Source organism: Maniola hyperantus, chromosome 11 (genome assembly GCF_902806685.2).
Source record: "Maniola hyperantus chromosome 11, iAphHyp1.2, whole genome shotgun sequence".
Lineage (NCBI taxonomy): Eukaryota > Metazoa > Arthropoda > Insecta > Lepidoptera > Nymphalidae > Maniola > Maniola hyperantus.
The window spans coordinates 14,969,709-14,989,970 of NC_048546.1; the positions used below are offsets into that span (position 1 = coordinate 14,969,709).

General features: G+C 39.2%; 2 protein-coding genes across 2 annotated transcripts in view; both read right to left on the minus strand.

Moving 5' to 3' along the window:
- Window positions 1-7,134: 7,134 nt before the first annotated feature.
- Window positions 7,135-13,426, minus strand: LOC117986737 (organic cation transporter protein-like). Its single transcript, XM_034973609.2, has 6 exons — window positions 13,185-13,426; window positions 12,381-12,645; window positions 12,049-12,301; window positions 10,785-11,426; window positions 7,959-8,140; window positions 7,135-7,661 (listed from the first exon to the last, which is right to left on the minus strand). Exons 1-6 carry the CDS (start codon window positions 13,388-13,390, stop codon window positions 7,503-7,505), a joined length of 1,707 nt encoding a protein of 568 aa, XP_034829500.2. The 5' UTR covers window positions 13,391-13,426; the 3' UTR covers window positions 7,135-7,502.
- Window positions 13,427-14,509: 1,083 nt separating this feature from the next.
- The window catches only part of LOC138402993 (solute carrier family 22 member 21-like), a 22,325-nt gene continuing 16,572 nt past the window's right edge, over window positions 14,510-20,262 (minus strand). The window contains exons 2-6 of the mRNA XM_069501778.1: window positions 19,341-20,253; window positions 17,164-17,419; window positions 15,984-16,607; window positions 15,439-15,620; window positions 14,510-14,683 (exon numbers count right to left, since the gene is read on the minus strand). Coding sequence (XP_069357879.1) covers window positions 14,528-14,683; window positions 15,439-15,620; window positions 15,984-16,560 — 915 coding nt within the window. The 5' untranslated portion in view covers window positions 16,561-16,607; window positions 17,164-17,419; window positions 19,341-20,253 and the 3' untranslated portion in view covers window positions 14,510-14,527. The remainder of the gene's footprint in view (window positions 14,684-15,438; window positions 15,621-15,983; window positions 16,608-17,163; window positions 17,420-19,340; window positions 20,254-20,262) is intronic.

Here is a 20,262-nt window from a genome sequence, read left to right on the forward strand (position 1 = left end):
TGCGCTAACCTGGTGCGGGCGAGCGCGGGTGACGTGCGGGCGTACGGGGCGTCCCCCCGCCTCGTACCCCGGTTGCCACCTCGACCTGTCGCAGACTTACTCTGAGCTACAGCCGGAATCCTAGCCGATGTTGACGGACGACAGGTTATCAACTAGTTTTTTAAGTGAATACCTACTTCTATTGTTACCTGTGTGTTTTTTAGGGTTCCGTACCTCAAAATGAAAAAAGGAACCCTTATAGGATCACTTCGTTGTCTGTCTGTTCTTCGTGTCTGTCAAGAAAACCTATAGGTATCTAGAGTAGGTACTTCCTGTTGACCTGGAATCATGTAATTTGGCAGGCAGGTAGGTCTTATAGCACAAGTAAAGGAATAAATCCGAAAATCGTGAATTTGTGGTTTATAAAAAATGTGTCCATGAACAAATAATAACTAAAAAGATTTTTATTTATTTTTACCCATTATTGTTTTTGATTTAGGTATCGTGCAAAATAGTGAAAAATACGACGAACCCTCGGTGCGCGAATCTAACTCGCACTTGGCAGACAACAAAGTGATCCTATAAGGGTTCCGTTTTTCCTTTTGAGGTGTGGAACCCTAATAATAGTACCTTAGTTATCGTTGGTGGCATTGACTTGTATCAAGACCTGTTTTTGGAAGTGAAAAAAAAGTCACCGATATGCTAATGTTAATATAATTTATAGATAATAGGTACTATCACACGAGGAATAAGTCCATACATAAGTCGGTATTCGTTTTTCCTATTTGCTTGTTGGCTTATCATAAACTATTCTCAAGAATCACCGCTTATCTCACCAGGAATAAGTCCATACATAAGTCGGTATTCTTTTCTCTCATTTGCCGGTTGGTTCATCATAAAATATTCTCAGGAATCACCGCTTATCACACCAGGAATAAATCCATACATAAGTCGGTATTCTTTTCAACTATTCTCAGGAATCACCGCTTATCGCACCAGGAATAAGTCCATACATAAGTCGGTATTCGTTTCCCTTATTTGCTTGTTAGGTTACCATAAAATACTCTCAAGAATCGCCGCTTATCACACCAGGAATAAGTCCATACATAAGTCGGTATTCTTCTCTCTTATTTGCTCGTTAGGTTATCATAAAATACTCTCAAGAATCACCGCTTATCACACCAGGAATAAATCCATACATAAGTCGGTATTCTTTTCAACTATTCTCAGGAATCACCGCTTATCGCACCAGGAATAAGTCCATACATAAGTCGGTATTCGTTTCCCTTATTTGCTTGTTAGGTTATCATAAAATACTCTCAAGAATCACCGCTTATCACACCAGGAATAAGTCCATACATAAGTCGGTATTCTTCTCTCTTATTTGCTCGTTAGGTTATCATAAAATACTCTCAAGAATCACCGCTTATCACACTAGGAATAAGTCCATACATAAGTCGGTATTCTTTTCAGATATTCTCAGGAATCACCGCTTATCGCACCAGGAGTAAGTCCATACATAAGTCGGTATTCGTTTCTAATATTCTCAGGGATCACCGCTTATCGCACCAGGACTAAGTCCATACATAAGTCGGTATCCTTTTCTCTTATTCACTGGTTGTCAGTTCGTTTAGAGTCTAAAAATAATAATCACATTCATAACAATGACACGTTATATCATAACAATATTAAACACCATTTTTTTTTTTATTAGCTTCCCCAAGACAGCCACCAGAAGCGATTATTTGTGTACAGTCAATAGAATGAATATTATAGTGTCAACGTTTATGGCAAACCCGCTAAGTGTTTGCTCCCTTAATATCTCATTTGATTAATCTTCTTCTTAATTTGCTTTATGGCTTTCAGTAATTTGATTAATGATTTGAAAGACTAGTTATCGAGACTATTGAACTCAACACTCAAATCGATATTCTCAACTATTTGTGGAGTATCTACAGTAGTAAACATCTTTAGTTCACCGTGGGCTCTACCGCGGTTGTTTGACAGCTACAATGTCACGATCGCAATCATCTCTGATTGGTTAATGCCCGCCCACTACTGGCCACAATGCATTGCTGCAACAAGAATCGCACAAATTCAGCCAATCAGAACAATAATGATTGATGCAGGTTTTAGACAATCGCCCTACGTGTAATGTCTGCAGGTGATAATAATTGTGCAACTCGTTTGAAATTTTAATATAATTTAAGGGCACACACACAAGAGACAAATCCGTCTTTTGTTTATAATAATTATATTAATAATTTATTTATTTAGTAAAAATATGCATCTCATAAGCTCCTTTTTCCAAAGTCAAATGGCTAGTCAAAATTTGGGCAGTAAAGGTAGGGAATCCGTTTCTCCACTATTTATCCGATGGGGCTTGCAAGGTTAAGATTTACACTTCTCTGTATACTGACAATTTCATTTCTTATTTCAGATCTAAACCTAAGTCAGAGATCGAATTATTCGTGCATTATTTATACCCGAGAAACAACGATATGATAAAATTATGTGTTAGTAGGCTATATAAAGAAATACAACAATCCAGACCCTGTTATACATAACATTGCCACAGTCATTGCCGCTTCATTTAATAACACCTTCGTAACTCTCTTTTGTTATTAGAGACACATGTTTTAAAGTTTCCTTTACTCGTACATAAAAATTGAACTTCGTAACTTAGTATTTCTTTCTAATTTCTATTATTACAGCAGATAGTATCATCTATTAAGTTGGTAAGCCAATCCAATAATAACAACAGTAAATATGATGTACTTGGTAGTTAACCTGTTGTTCAGTGTGTGTTTTTCCGAGGTAGTAAGTACCTAAAGGCTTTGATTTATGAAAGCAGATTGTACAACAAGGGCACCAAACAAGCCACTTGAGCCGAGTTATAAACACTGATTTTCACTTCGATTGCGAGGAAATGTAACAATATAATATTACTATAAGTACATATCTATAGATTGACCGAAAAGAGTAGGGATTAAATGAGGGTGCTGTAATGAGTTTGTAGGTAGGTATAGGTCGCAACCTCAATACAAGTGCAAAAGTTCACTGGCACCATAGAAATTACATAAATTCTTTCTCATCCATATGTCATTCAGAGAGACTGTTGTTTACCTCTAAATACCTTGTGTATAACAGCATGAAACGCACTTTAGTCCTCTTATAGCCTGCGTAAAATAGAACCTTACGAGCATGAGAAGTGGAAACGTGTTTTTATTTTATTATTATTTTTATTTTCCAAATTCTAAAAATCACGAATGCATGTCATCTATTAGTATAAGAGGATGTCAGCTACTAGTGACTTTATATGAATGTGATAGCTCACATAATTTTACCTTTTTTAATTATAAAACTCTAAGAACATTTGAAAGAACCACTGTTATGCTGATAAATAAATATTTTAATTCAAGTCCATTTATTTATTTTCATCTGATCTGATCAGTTAAATTCACTTTAGGTTAATATAATAATGATTCAATTCATTTTCCTTTCATAACCTCACCTCTCCTTAAATGGTGGTTGCAGCAAATGTAATTTATAATTTCCACAAGGGTGAGCAAACGGAACAAAAGTACATACTAGCACTTAATATAAATTTTATTGGTATAAGAATCAAATAAAATTCCAACATCCACATGGCTACTTTCGTGAGCATGAGTGTTGTATGTCTTTCTGTTTCTGGTATGTACATAGTTAGATTAATTCAAACCTGATATTTCATACCCTATACTTACTAGGTATTCAAAGTAATCTAATAACTCTAATTTGGTCGAATAAGTAAACCTACAGATTCAAAATAGGTTCAATGTTACCTACTTTATCTAGTGGACCAATTAATTATTTATTAGCTGATCCACCCCAGGTCTAATTTTCCAAAATCTTTTCTTTATGTCCAGTAGTAGCTTAGTAGAGAACTCAAATCATATTTGATTATGCAGGGCCTGCGGGTTGATCTATGTCTGTCAGTACATAATACAGACTATTCAGTCGGTAGATAGGTATTCAATGGGTGCATCTGGCAATCGACTCTATTAGTCTCCCTATCACTGTCTATCATTCTCACAACCATACCATGCCTACCATAGACCCAAATCCAAAAATCTTACATTAAATGGTAGGTAATGAAAACACATGCACCTGACACATATTTCAGGCATTCTATCCTTAAATTGTACTAAAATATTACTATGTGTATAGTTAAGTATGTAATTATTTAATTAAAGAAGAATAACTACTCATATTGAGACTATTCAATTCAAAGTTTTAAGACTTTATTTTAGTTACTAGGTAAACTAGATTTGCCTCAATTAACCATAGTAGTATTCAGATGTTTCTTACCTTCTTATTACTGTATTACATAACAATACCTTGAGGTTACAGCCTCCATCATAATGAGGCAGGCCGGGATGGCTTTTTTTCTTTTGTATCATTACAACAGGCCTCACACCAAGAGTTACTGTGTTCTTATCCGATCCATGCAGGTACATGACTGCTTCCAATCACAACTTGAAGGTTATGTGCACTTCTCCACCACAGATGCAGGCCAAAACCACTTGTTCATCTCACATTCGTCGACCTCATCGTCAAGTCGGGGTCACAGGGTCGTGGACATCATCAGAAAAGTTGTCAAAACATGAAAAAAATGGTAACAGTTGAATAATCTCGGAAATATTTCATTTAAGTGACACCAGTATCAAGTACATACCTACTTGATTATATCAGACCCCTGTATATAACCCAAATTTTGCACTAAAACCATTGATTGACCCATTGATGTAGATATGACCGTTGTTATTGTAAGATTATTATTTCTATTTTTAACTAAAGCACATGTACATATTTCTTTTTTTTAAAATGATTGTTGAATGATTTAAATTAAGACTTGAATAAAATTATATTGTTAACATTACTTCCTAGATAGATAAAGTTAAGTAGATATTCATTCTAAATTTTCACATTTTATTATGCTATGATAATGTACTATAGGTAATAATTTACACACTCAGTTATTGGTTGAATGTGTTAGATCAAAACAGATTTAAGACCAAATTGTACCACATTCTAGCAAATAAACTCTATTTTTTATATTTCTACACTAGCTCATGTATCAAGTACTTACCTACATAATAATCTAATTGTTTTCTTGATTCTACTTTAATATAGGTAGGTGCCTATTTGGTTTAAAGTATTTCATATCACTTATTACCTTATTTCGATTTTAAAATACAAGGTGTTAGTACTACTCTACTATAACTTCATAGATCAAATCTTGGGCTAGGTATGTCCCTACATAATAATCCATTAAAGCAGTCAGAACAAAACTATAATCCCTTACTTTGAACTCTCAAATAAGTCATAATGCTGATATCTACTTACTATTAATAATTATAGCCTTCACTTACTCTGTTCTAAAAGTATCAATTGGTAATATTGTAACTTATCAAATACCTACTTAGGTATTTTGATGCAGTAATCTAACATTAGGCACTCTTAATATTCACCCATGCTTTAATGAACATCCACTGTAAGAAGGTAAGTACACAGATTCACCGTTTCAATACAACCTATAGATGCATTGGACCCATCGACCTACGTACTTCTGCTTGTTCCAGACAGTGCAAGGTGCTTTCCTCAAACCAATCTCTTGAGTAGTTGCGTTGGAGACAAGCCCTCCAACTCGATACAGGTCTACTCAAGTACTCCCAAAGTAATAGTGTAGCACCATTGCAGTTTGTATATATTTCATTTTCACTTTGTTATTCGTTCAGGTAGGTTTCTTCATATAATTTCCGATATAAGTACCTAATAAATATGTTGCTATGCGTCTTGTACAGGCACTTTTAACATCTTCCAGGATAGACCCGCATTTTTGGGCATGAATCACATCCAATCTTCTGATATAAACAACTTAACCTCCAATCCGGGTTTATTAGTCTTGGGATGACCCTAATATGAATCAAACGCAGTTCCGATGTCCACAGTCTTATATTCAGGTACACTTGTAACATCCACTTAGTTTATATCTAGCTTAATTAATCACCTAGTACTTATATCTCGCTTAATTACTTTTATCTCGTCCATCTTTTTCTCTCACTGCGTCCGTCCGACGCCGCTACCACTGTCACACCTCCACTCACGGGTGACAGATGGCAGGTTTTCTGTGTTGCCTACACTTATATAGGTACTTAGCTATCTGCATGCCAAATATCAGCCCACTAGTTTGAGCTGGGCGTTTATAGATCAGTCAGTCAGTCGGTCAGTCAGCTTTTCTTTTTATATAATTATACTAGCTTATGCTCGCGACTTCGTCCGCGTGGACTACAAAATTTCAAACCCCTATTTCACCCCCTTAGGAGTTGAATTTTCAAAAATCCTTTCTTAGCGGATGCCTTCGTCATAATAGCTATCTGCATGCCGAATTTCAGCCCGATCCGTCCAGTAGTTTGAGCTGTGCGTTGATAGATCAGTCAGTCAGTCAGTCACCTTTTCCTTTTATATATATATAGAAGATTGATAAATATGATAATTTGTACTTAATTATCTGTTTGTTATAGGTAAACTTAAGTTTTAAGAGGTAAGTAGTTAACTACTTTTTAAATAATACCTTTTACACTAATTAATTATTTTTTCATTTTATTTCTAAGTAAATATCAATATCTTACAATAAAATAAATAATTTCTAGAGATCACAAATAAAAATCGGTTTTGCGCAATGACTTAGGTACATACATAGGACAGCTCAAACACATTACTCTCCTTTTGACTTCGCCTCAGTCAGTACAGTTAATCAGTACCCTTATTATAAATGCGAAAGTGTGTTTGTTTGTTGGCTTGTTGGTTTATTGGTTTGTCCTTCAATCACGTCGCAACAGTGCAACGGGTTGACGTGATTTTTTGCATGGGTATAGATAAAGACACGGAGAGTGACATAGGGTACTTTTTATCCCGGAAAATCAAAGAGTTCCCACGGGATTTTTAAAAACATAATTTCACGCTGACGAAGTCGCGGGCATCAGCTAGTAGTAATATAAATTAACAATTAGTAGGTAGGTACATATAGTACGCGACAGGTTGTAAAGGCGATCGGGGAGGGCACGGCCCGCTCATACCCCAATTGCCATCTCGACCTGTCGCGGACTATGCGTATAATCTTTTTTTTTTAAATAGAGATAGCGAGCAAACGAGCAGGCGGGTCACCTGGTGTTAAGTGGTTACCGCCGCCCATGAACATTTGCAGCACCAGAGGAATCGCCGCGCCCATGCGTTGCCGGCCTTTCAGGAATTCGTTGGTCCGCCCCTTGAATAACCCCATGTTGTAATCTAAAGGGAACACAGCCGAAGGGGGTTGATTCCACAGTTTGCATGTGCGTGGGAAAAAAGATCTGGCACAACGGGTGGTCGAAGTGCTCCAGAAACCCAGATGGTGAGGGTGAAATTGTTTGCGGTGGCGTGCGGTGCGGTTGTAGAAAAAAGAGGGTGGAATGAAGGTGGATGTACAAGTAAACATAGTGTCAAGGCTCAGTTTTCCTCAAGCCCAGGTTAGAAGCCTCTTCCATGGTGTCGGGCAGCTTGGTGCCGAGGGTCTCGGGCGTGAAGAGGACCAGCAGGCCGGAGACGAAGGCGAAGCCGGCGAACAGCGCGAACGGCAGGTCGTCCCATACCGCAGCACCCTGCAATTGAGCAATTCAATGTGTCAAATAAATACTATGAGACTGCCACTGGCACCGATTCTAAGCACTAGACTAGAGAATCAGGGCCACTGACTTAAAATAATTGTTGATCCAAGTCCCGCAAATTGCTATTGCGCTGGAACAATGTCTCATTAACATCGAAATGACTTCATTTTGACGTACATGATGGTACAGCTCCGACGTGTACACGTAGATCGACGTCATCACCATGGCGATGCTGAACTTGACGTCAAGCCGCTTGACCGTCTCGATGGTGCAAGCAATAAGGTAACTTACAAAAGCCGGCGTCAGAGGAGCGACGATGGAGCCGATCCTGCCCACCATGGAGGAGAAGGCGAACAGGCTGTGGCGGTACTTGGTGGGGTACAGCTCCGACGTGTACACGTAGATCGACGTCATCACCATGGCGATGCTGAACTTGCCCACTAGGTACAGAGCCAGCGAGGCTGCGTACTGATCTGAAACAACAACATTATGTGACTACTTGAGACGTGTGTACTGTATAGGTAGAACCAACTTACTGTGTCCGCGGAGGGAAGTTGACATAGCGCTCTCTCGCAATGTAGAGCATTGTCTCGGTCGTTGAGACCGACAAAACGTCATATAGGTATGAGTGACAGAGACAACGCTCTACAAAGCCGAAATGTCATTCCAATGACCGATGTACATTACTTTCTGCCGCGTACCGGAATCTCAGTGGGCATGTTGAGTCGCCAACCAATCACAAACGCGTCCGGTGCTAGAAGACGCGCGGTGCTTGGACTCCCCTTCAGATGGACAGACGACATCAGACGAGTCGCAGGAAGCCGCTGGATGGCGGCGGCGCAAGACTGTAGCGTATGGAAGTCCCTACATGAGACCTATGCCCAGCAGTGGACGTCTATCGGGTGATAATGATGATGATGATAGTTTGTAACTTTGTCACCGAGAGTGTCGTGCAACTGTGTTGCAACTATTCATATCAATTAAAGATAAAAAACAATGGGAAACCATAATATAAATAACATAATCCCCTCAACAGATAATTTGAGCAGACAGTGCGACTTCACGTCACGTCCAAACATTCGTGTCGCGACAATCCCGAGATAAGCAGATAAAGTGCGATAAAAGTATTATCTACTAGCTGATGCCCGCGACTTTGTCCGCGTGGATTTAGGTTTTTAAAAATCCCGTGGTAACTCTTTAATTTTCCGGGATCAAAAGTAGCCTATGTCCTTCCAAAGGATGCAAGCTATCTCTATACCAAATTTCATCAAAATCGGTTAAACGGATGCGCCGTGAAAAGCTAGCAGACAGACAGCTACAGCTAGCAGACAGATTAAGTAGTTAAGTGTAGACAAGTTCAATCTAAGTAGGCAGTTGAAATAATAACAAAGACAAGTGCGACGAGAACTTCTGTATAGGATTACATCCATGTAATCCTTATCCATACTGCCCTACTAATATTGTAAATGCGAAAGTGTGTCTGTCTGTCTGCTAGCTTTTCACGGCCCAACAGTTTACCCGATTTTAATGAAATTTTGTACAGAGATAGCTTGCATCACGAGGAAGGACATAGGCTACTTTTTATCTCGGAAGATCAGAGATTTCCCACGGGATTTTAAAAAAGCTGTAACTGAAAACTTTGGAAAATCCACGGGAAAACTCAGTTCCCGCGGGACGTGGATGAAATCGCGGGCAACAGCTAGTAAATAATAATTCGTGTACAACTATTTATTACGTTTTACTCGAATAATTTAGGTATTTTTGTAAACACTTGTATTTTGCGCCGCCGAGAAGTTGGAGATGTATGCGCGGAATCGAAACCCCGACCTCTGATTAGAAAGCGGATGTCTTAACCACTAGACTATCACCGTTTCATTTCTATCATCATAGTTCATTGAAAAAGTCATTAAAAAAAAATTTTTTCGTTACAATTCTAGCATTTAGTTCACGATAGATATTTTTTTGCAATTTTTCTAAGTATTTTAAGTTACAGAACCCTAGTGATGCTCATTGGACAAGAGGCCTAAGGCTTTTATCCGCTTGCCAAGTATATTTTATGACCGCCAAAAGAACGATAACGAAGCGGTACTTGATATAAATAATAATTAATTACTTAATTATCGTTGATATCGATATCATTATCAGTTTCTGTAATTAAGTAGGTAAATATTTATGAAATCCGATAATATATTATCCCGGAATTACTGAAGTAGATTTTGAGGCACAAGGAAGCTTCTTGTTTTGTTTTTAGGGTTCCGTACGTCAAAAGGAAAAATGGAACCTTTATAGGATCACTTTGTTGTCTGTCTGTTTGTCAAGAAACCTACAACTTCCTGTTGACATAGAATCATGGGCAATTAGGTAGGTCTTATAGCAGACATAAGGGGAAAAATCTGAAAACACTAAACAAAAAAAATTAAATTGTGGTAATGAACTAATAATTAGTATTTTTGAAGTAAGATAACTATATCAAGTGGGGTATCATAATATTATGAAAGGGATTCACCTGTGCATTCTAAAACAGATTTAATTTTCATGCATCATAGATTTTGAATAATTATCGTGCAAAATAACGAAAAAATACGACTGTAGTACGGAACCCTCGTTGCACGAGCCTGACTCGCATTTGGCCGGTTTTTTTAAGTTGTACTTATAGTACGCGACAGGTTGAAATGGCAATCGGGGAGTGCGAGTGTGCGGGGCATCTCCCTGCCTCATACCCCAATTGCCATCTTAACCTGTCGCGGATTATACTTGCAGGGCCCGCGACTTCGCCACCCATGAATATATGTGCAACAACAGAGAGACCAGAAGGACATGAGGGTTTGGGGGTTCGGAGCTGGAAGCTGGAGCTGCACCTGACCGCCCCGATGGTGCAGTTAACTTGACCAAGCCAAAGCCCACCCCGGGCTGTAGTTCTTTGCTGATGATGATGAACAGATGGACCACCCATGCGTTGCCGGCTTTTTTAGATTTTTTTAGATAACAATTTACCCTTTAATGACTTCATGTTAAAATCTAGTGGGAACTATGCCGAAGGGAATCGGTTCCGTAATTTGCATTGTACTTAGTTATAAATCTTAAAATTTGGGTTAAAAATCAGTTTGGCAAGCTTACCATTCGGTATAAAGATGTATCCGATCTGACAAGCGCAGCAAACCCAGAAGGCGCTAATGAGGACCGGCTTCCTTCCGACCCTCGCCATCAGCACCACCGCCGCCCAGTAGCCGGGGATCTCCACGGCGGACACGGCCACGTAGTTCAAGTAGCGGTTCCCGGACATGTTCACCGCGTTGATCGACATGCCGTAGTAGATGAAGGTGGTCGTGATCCACCACACTGGGGACACCATGCATCGCACCAGGATCCTCTTGTGTCTGAACACGAGGACCACCAGCCAGGGCTCGTTCACACTCTGAGCTCTTTCATCTGCCTTCTTCCTCTCCTCTTCTAGAGCGTGCTCTCTCAGCAACTCCAGAGACTTCTCCGATAGCTCCCTTTTATTTGCCTTAGCTGCTGTCTTGAGAACTCTCTCTGCGTCTTCAAATCTGTTCTTACTCATGTACCACCTGACCGATTCGGCCATGAGGAAGTAGTATGAGAAGGTGAGAAGCTGGGGGATGTAGAGGGCGAGGGTCAGGTTGCGCCAGTCGGGGACGCCCCACGCTATGAAGCCCAGCAGAACTAATCCGATGGAGAATGACGTGTTCAGGGACGCTCCTGCAGCCACACGATATTTGGGGCCCATCAATTCCATCACTGAAAACAAAAATAAAGTTACTAATATACCTCAAAAGCAGGCGAGAAAGAGGCGATCTAATAGGCTACTTGACAATTTTTTTAAGTTGGTCTTAAATGGTTAATATTTGTCCTATTATATCAAAAAAATTAACACTATATTTTTTTGATATAATAGGACAAATATTAACCATTTAAGACCAACTTAAAAAAATTGTCAAGTAGCCTATTGAAACTTACAAAATATTAATAAGTATTGTAATGTTCTAAATTTTAAGAGCACGTTTCCGAGAAGGAGCAATCCTAGATTTAGGGGACATGATATGAAGCTACAATATCAATTGCCATCGTCAAATCCATTTAAACACTTTCTGACCAACAGAGTTGTTCACATATGGAATAAATTGCCTAAGGATGTGGTTATGTCAAGTTCTGTTAACCAGTTCAACAATAGATTAGACAAACATTTGGAAAACTTGAAGCACTTCTGAATAACTAGCTTAATTATGCTCGCAACTTCGTCCGCGTGGACTACTCAAATTTCAAACCCCTATTTCACCCCTTTAGGGGTAAAATTTTCAAAAATCCCTTAGCGGATGCCGGAGCAAAGCATTTTTTTTTGTTGTAATGAAAGTTTACGTACAAATAATATAGGCACAAGAGAAGCCCCCGGAGAACGTGGACTCCATAACTTCAGAGATGAGGAACCCGACGTAGGTGTCGGACCAGTAGCGCACGACGCCCATCCACGCCGTGGTGAAGGCGTTGATGCTGAGCGCGGTGCGGCGCCCCCAGCGGTCCGAGATGTAGCCCGTGATGGGCAGCGCCACCAGCGTGCCCAGCGTCCGGATCGAGCCGATCAACGTCCGGCGCCATTCGTCGCAAGCCAGGCCGAACTGGAAACGATGCAGATAATATTACTTTGCGAAAGTTCATGAGACTGATAAAATTAAAAAAAAACAGTGTTTGACTTACAGTATGAACGACAGTATCAGTATTCTCATAGAGATGCACCTCACAGTCTTTGATACTGTCTCGGTTGAACCACTCCGCGGGACAGCTGTCGTCCCGCAGAGCGGCGATGGCGCTGGTGGGACGTGGGGCGGCAATGGAGCTGATGTTCCGGTATCGCCTGCATTGGTCGAAGGAGCTGCCGGCTGCGGGAACGGCCGCGGCGTTCAGAACCCATGGCGCTCTGAACTCAAACGACTCTTCCGTCTCACATTCTGGGATCAGGCATCTGAAAATTAAATCAATGCCGTCATATAATTTGGCTCTATAATCTACATACAGTATGCGACAGAAAATAATGTACATCGGCCTTGAAAATGACATTTCGGCTTTGTAAAGCGTTGTCTCTGTCACTCATACCTTTATGAAGTCTTTTCAGTCTCAACGACTTCGTCCGCGTGGATTTAGCTTTTTTAAAAAACCCGTGGGAACTCTTTAATTTTCCGAGATAAAAAGTAGCCCGTGTCCTTCCCCGGGATGTAAGCTAACTCTGTACCAAATTTCATCAAAATCGGTTAAATTGTTGGGTCATGAAAAGCTAGCAGACAGACAGACAGACAAATAGATAGACAGACATACTTTTGGATTCATAAAATTAATTATGGAAATGGATATTAGGTATTTAGGAATAATGTAGCTTTCTACTGGTGTAAGAATTTTCAAAATCGATTCAGTCATTCCAGAGATTACGTTCTACAAACAAACTTTCAAACTTTACCTCTTTATAATATTAGGATAGATGTGGGTAGATTCAGAAGCAAGTAATACCTGGTAGGAATACGTGCTGTGGTAAAATTGAACTCAGCAGCCGCCCACGCAGCGAATATGGCCATGGACATGGCCAAACCCATAATCCGAAATTGAAAGCAACCTATTTGGCCAATTTCTTTTACTAGAATTGTATCTAGATCCATAGCCTTCTTAGGTTCTTCTTCGATTTTTACACCACACTCCTCTTTTTCTGCTGACGCCATGGTTGGAGCTTGACCGTCTCGTATGGTACCCTTCGGCACTCTGATCCAACACACCAACAATATTCTACTTCGGTGCAAGTATTGTTATCGATAATATTTTACTAATCGTATTTATAATAGTATAAGCTGAAGATAAGTTTAATATCACTAACATCAATACAAAGTGTAATCAATAATAATTTGTCTTGAATCTTAATTCTCATCAGCCACCGATGTACCTACTCGCTGAATTGTTGATCATAAGTACCGATGAAGTAACATACTTGATATTGATCTATAAATAGTAAATACTAAGATAATCGAATTTTAATTAAAATAATGCGAGAGCATTGTCTACTTATTATTCTTTTTTCAAGAATATTATTATAATAATTACAATAAGTACATAAATATAACAAAAATCAAAGATTTAAAGATTTTATTTCAAAGAGCCAAAGGCGGGATGTTCGACTTGTGGACGATCCCAAACTAACCTGCTCGTTGGAAAGCTCCGCAGAGACGTTAGCTCTCTTTCCGTGTTCATCACCTCTATAATGGAGAGTGTTCCGAAGAGTTGTTTGATCTCATTCCACCCTCTTTTTTCTACAACCGCACCGCACGCCACCGCAAACAATTCCACCCTCAACAGTTTCTGGAGCACTTCGACCACCCGTTGTGCCAGATCCTTTTTTCCACGCACATGCAAACTTTGGAATCAACCCCCTTCGGCGGTTCCCTTTAGATTACAACATGGGGTTATTCAAGGGGCGGACCGACGAATTCCTAAAAGGCCGGCAATGCATTGGTGGTCCTCTGGTACTGCAAATGTTCATGGGCGGTGGTAATCACTTAACATCAGGTGACTCGCCTGTTCGTTTGCTCGCCTATTTTATATGAAAAAAACAGATACTTCAATTACTTACTTACCTATGACACTGCACTGTACACTTTTTAAACGTCAATAGAAGCGAATAGAAGATATCATAATTTTGATAATTACTTAGGTAGGTACCTACTTATTATATTTACTTAAAACTAGAACTACAAAGTTCCAACTGCGCCAGGTCTGAGAAAAAAAAGGATGTTAGCATTAATAAAACGCAAACATGTAAACAAAATTTTAATTTAATCTTATGTAGGTACGAGGCGGTGTAGAGATCACTTTTGTTTTGGCAAACCCAGCTGCTCGGCGTCCTCCATGGTGTCCGGCAGCTTGGTGCCCAGGGTCTCCGGAGTCAGGAAGATGAGCAGCCCCGACAGCAGTGCGAATGAGCCGAAAAGAACGGACGGGAAACTCTCCCAAACTGTTAAAGCCTGGAAACAAAATTATCAATATCAATAAGATTAATAATAATTTCAGTTATGATCTTGAAGAGTGTATAATTATTATACAGAGTTCTAAAATAAAACTACTGAACTAAATGATGTAACAGTTTTAGAAATGGAAGCTAACATAAATAGAACCGGTGGCGGTGACATGGCTCGTAAATGTTTTAAGCACTAAGACTCCATGGCCTAAACGGAACAAAAATATAACTCTCGATAAGAGAGGCAAACTTGTGCCGCTTGCCGTTTTCAGCCATTTCTGCTGCCCGGTCTTGATTGGCTGATTTGAAAATATTCAAAAATAATAACTATCATGAATCATGATTGCAATGTTAGTACAACAAAGTAGTTCAAGATGCAATTTACTCTCGTATAGGTAAGATTATATTGTAGTGTAGGCTTGGTGTGTCTCCAACCGTAAGCCCGGTGTAACACCAGCTTGCCCCAAAACTGCTAACGTTGCACGTTACATTGTATTAATGCATTCTCGATTATTACACGCTTTACGCTCAACATGATCAGACGTTTTATTTCTATCATCATCACCAACACCAATCACCACATGGCGACCCTGCCCTAAGGACTTGAGAAGAAGCGATGAAGCTACAAAATGGGGAAGAAATATTCCAAGTCAAAAGAAGAGACCATCGTTGTGGCGCAAAATGCCAATGGCGAGGCCAGCGCTAGTCGACTTTATTCGGAATTGGAATTAAGTGATATAATTGTAACATTAATAAACTCACTAGTGCAGGTGTAAGAGGCGCGGTGATGGAGCCGAGGCGGCCCACCATGGAGGAGAAGGCGAACAGACTGTGGCGGTACTTGGTGGGGTACAGCTCGGCGGTGTACACGTAGACGGAGGTCATGACTATGGCGATACAGTACTTGCCGAGAAGATAGAATGTTAACGATAACCCATAGAAGCCTGTAATGGTAAACATAATATAATTGTTGAAATGAATCAGGTTACAACTACAAAACAGGAACCGCAAGACGTAAGGCGAGTTTTCATCCTTATGTCGTCGACATCCCATCTACACGCACGAAACGTTTTGCGTCATCATTCCTCATACGCATGGCTGAGGTTTGGAATACTCTTCCACGATCTGTGTTTCCTACCAATTACAACCTGGGTATCTTTAAAACAAGAGTGAATAGGCATCTTCTAGGTAAACGCGTCCCATCTTAGGCCGCACCATCACTTTCCATCGTGTGATTGTGGTCATGCGTTTTCTTATAATGATTAAAAAATAAACTGCAAAATACTGACATCAGATCAAGTACGTACCACTTGGTATAAAAGCAAAAGCGAATTGGCAACCAGCACATAGCCAATATCCACCAATCAACACCGGCTTCCGTCCAATTCGATCCAACAGCAAGATGGCCGTCCAATATCCAGGAATTTCTACCAGAGCTACATAAACATAGTTCAGATATCTATTGCCGGATAGATTCACAGCGTTGATGGACATCCCATAGTACACCAGTGTATTCGTGATCCACCAGATCGGAGATACGACACATCGCAATAATATAGGGCGAGATCTTATAACTAGAATTGGCAGCCAAGGTTCTTTAGGTTTTTCTTTAAACTTGTCAGCTTCTGCGGTCGCACGGAGTGCTTCTAAGGACTTGTCTGACAGGATTCTATTATTCATTTTTGCAACTTTTTTCAAAATAACTTCTGATTCTTCGTATCGACCTTTGCTCATGAGCCAGCGGACCGATTCAGACATAATCCAGAAATAGGTAATGATAAGTAGCTGCGGGGCGTAGAGGACTTGTGTCAGAGAACGCCAGTGGGGCACGCCCCACGCGATCAGCCCGAGGAACACTTGCCCCAACGCGAACATTGTCGACATTGTAGTTCCCACGATCACTCGGTACTTGGGACCAACCAATTCGGTAACTGAAATGATAAAATATTCAAAAAATAAAAAAGTAGTTTAAGCACATTAATGAACTACTAACTAAGGATATATTTGACTAGCTGATCCCCGCGGCTTCGCCCGCGTATATATAATATAACCTATGTCACTCAGGAATAATGTAGCTTTCGTTTGTTGAAAGAATTTTAAAAATCGGTTTAGTAGTTCCAGAGATTACCCCCTACAAACAAACTTAACGACATTACCTCTTTATAATATTAAGTATATAAGATATAGATTAAAATATTGTAACAAGTAAACTAAGTAAACCAAAATTCGAAAGCAAAGGACAACAGAAAAGAGAATAAGCAATCGAGCAGGGAACGTAGAAACTTAGGTGAGTTAAAAGAAATCTAGATGAAATCTAGAAGATGCTGACTTACAATTTTTTTCCATTGCCTAAAATCGTAACGAAAATTAATTAAGATACAGGCTAAGCGTAAAAAAGAGCATTTTTTGTACACCAAGAATACGATTGTAATTCAAAATCGCTACAAGTGATGAAGAATTATTTTCGTTGCAGGGGTCAAAATTTACCTAAAATATAGCACGACGAGTAGGCCCCGGCACCAATAGTAGACTCGATGACCTCGGTGATAAGGAACCAGTCGTAGGAGTTGACAAAGGACCTGACGAGCCCCAGCCAGCCGGTGTTGACGGCGTTGATGATGAGCGCCACGCGGCGCCCCCAGCGGTCCGAGATGTAGCCGGTGATGGGCAGCACCAGCAATGTGCCAATCGTCCTGATCGAGCCTATCTGAGATCGCTTCCATTCGTCACATGCCAACCCAAACTGAAAATTGAAAATAGTAGTCATATAAAAATCAAATTTTTAAAAACAATGAAAAAACTGAATGCTAAGTTTTACGCTGATTTTTTTTAAATTTATTGCCTTGCGCTTGGCTGCAATGACATCTGCTGGCAAGTGATGATGCAGCCTAAAATAGAGATCTTCTTCACTCTTGTTTTTTTTTTAAAGGATATTACCCAAGTTGATTGCCGAACAAAATAATATAAACGCTTGTGCTAGGAGTAGGTGTGACAATAGTGTAACAGATGGGATTTGAACCAGCGAACTTCGGTTTTCAGTCCGCTTCATTAAGCGTTGAGCTATCGAGGCTCTAAAGTAGATGGACTTGAAGGTAGACATATTGAAGGTAGAAAGTAGACACACACACACACGTATTTTTAAGTTTCATATTCTAAATTTCAAAACTGTGGTAACCTTGGTAAAATATCACTTGCTTTAACGGTGAAAGAAAAAATCGTGAGGAGGACTGCATGCCAGTTCTCCATAATGTTCTCAAAGGTATGTGAAGTCTGCCAATCCGCACTTGGCCAGCGTGGTAGACTATGACCAAAACCATTCTCACTCTGAAAGGAGACCTGTGCTCTGTAGTGGCCCGGTGATGGGTTGATCATGATTCTAAATTTAGTTTTTGTATAAAGTAAGTGTTTATTTGTTTTGTTTATTTGTGAATGATGGAGGAGGGAGAGCGGGGACCCTGAGATACAGGTTTTGCAAACTTACTTCAGGGTCCCTGGCACAATTTTTAAAAAAACAGAAATAAACAAATAAATCATTTCATTTAATTTATATTAATATTGGATTTGTATAGTAATTAGATAAGGCTAGCTTTAAATTTTATTGACATATTTTCTTTAAAAAAAAATTGCAGGAAAATAGTCGTATTGTAAGAGCGTTCCATATCCAAGCGGTTTGAGAAGTATTCAGAAACTGTCATAAATTCAGAAAGGATAGTTTTTGAAGGATCATGAGAATGTTGTAAATCTAAAATAACAATAAGTACCTAATATGAATAAAACAGAATTTCAGTTTGATGACTATTGTATTGAGAAGGGGATTCTGCCAGATATTACATCTTCGATCTAGAAACCTACCAGGTACTATTTTAATCTGTACATTTTTATCTGCGGGAAGTGGGTGGATGAGGAAGGCAGAGGATCATGTGTTGTGGCGCGCTCTTGGGAAGGCCTATGTCCAGCAGTGGACACAAACAGGCTGATTGATAATGGTGATTTACATCTGCAAGGTGTACAAAATATCATGAAGTTCAGCAACTAAGCTGACATTGACTAATTTATTCAGATGTAAAATATGTGTTGGAAATACCAAACGAGCGAATCGCGATCTCTATCCAAATGAAGCGATTATAATATCTACACATTTTATCGACGAGATAGGCACATATAATAAAACAACGTATTTTATGGTTGATAACTATTTTCTACTATTGTGTCCGTTTCTTAATCTATCTGTAGTTCTGCAACAATTTTTATTATTCAAATCGTTATTGTTAATATGTTAAAATATGATACCTACATAGTTTTTATTATTCAAATCGTTATTGTTAATATTTTAAAATATGATACATAGTTTTTATTATTCAAATCGTTCTTTTTAATATGTTAAAATATGATACATAGTTTTTATTATTCAAATCGTTATTGTTAATATGTTAAAATAGTTTTTTTGAAGCATTTGGTGCAATTTTAAGTTGTTATTTCCCCGAGAGGGTATAGATTCTGCTACGTATATAGGTCAAATTATATAGCAAACTAGCTTACTCCCGTGTCTTCGTCCGCGTGTACTACACAAATTTTGAACCCCTATTTTACTCCCTTGGACACTCCAGCTGTTCTGGTATCGCTCGCAGCTCGTGCTGATGCCTGGAATGGCGTTAAGTACTTACGTCATACACAATGCTCAGCGTGTTCTGGTACACGTACTCCTCGCAAGGCTCAGTGTGTGTGGAGTCGAACCACTCCTTAGGACACTGTCCCGCGCCGCCGCTCGCCAGGGAGCTGTTCTGGTATCGCTCGCAGTTGTCGAAGCTGCTCGTGCTGGCGCCTGGAATGGCGTTTAGTACCCATTCTGGAGCGAACACAGGACTTTCACCGTCACATTGTGGTATCAGGCATCTGAAATTTTAAAATTCGGGATTATCTTCAATATTTTTCCACAGATCATGGTTTTCTTCGTATCTAACTTGTGATTCATGGGAACCTTGTAAGTTCCCATATCATTTATGCATTACAGGTTGTCTTTATTATTGCTACAAATATTTTGGAAATTCATTTAAAAGAATTAATGCTACATGATTGTGGTTTACAAAATTATTAAATTAAAATTAAAACAGTTGAGCAGCTCTACCGACAAAATAAATAATAACTATAACAACCGTGCGTTTTATCAAATTACCTACAACATTGTTATCAAGGATAATTATGTGTATGCGTGGTTAGATGAAAGTAATTACTTATTACTAGTTCTTTCCACAAACGTCGTAGTCAAACATTGAAATATTAATCTAACAATACCCACTGATCTGATACGACTTAATATAATTTAAAAAATGAACATCCCTAATAATACTCATAATACCTTGTATTAAAGCCTTAAATATTAAAGCTTATAACAATGATTATCATTTTATTCTCTCATCTATGTAATATTTCCTGAAGTCTATGAATTTAAATGGTACCAATAAAGTAATTAATAATGCAAATAAATATTAAATTTAAAATAAATATTAAGTAGAACTCCACTGTAAAACACTTTAGGATATAAACCAGAAAAAGTCAATATAGTTCATACTAATTTACCTGTAGGGA

Bases quoted from the DNA above. Each gene is read 5' to 3' on its own strand.
- LOC117986737 (XM_034973609.2), bottom strand. From the start codon at position 13,390: ATGGCGTCAGCAGAAAAAGAGGAGTGTGGTGTAAAAATCGAAGAAGAA. The intron at 11,427-12,048 runs GTACGTAAACTT...TTTTGTTTTCAG, and splicing joins CTCTTGTGCCTATATTATTT to TGATGGAATTGATGGGCCCC. The intron at 7,662-7,958 runs GTAAGTTACCTT...GCTCAATTGCAG, and splicing joins CTCCTCTGACGCCGGCTTTT to GGTGCTGCGGTATGGGACGA.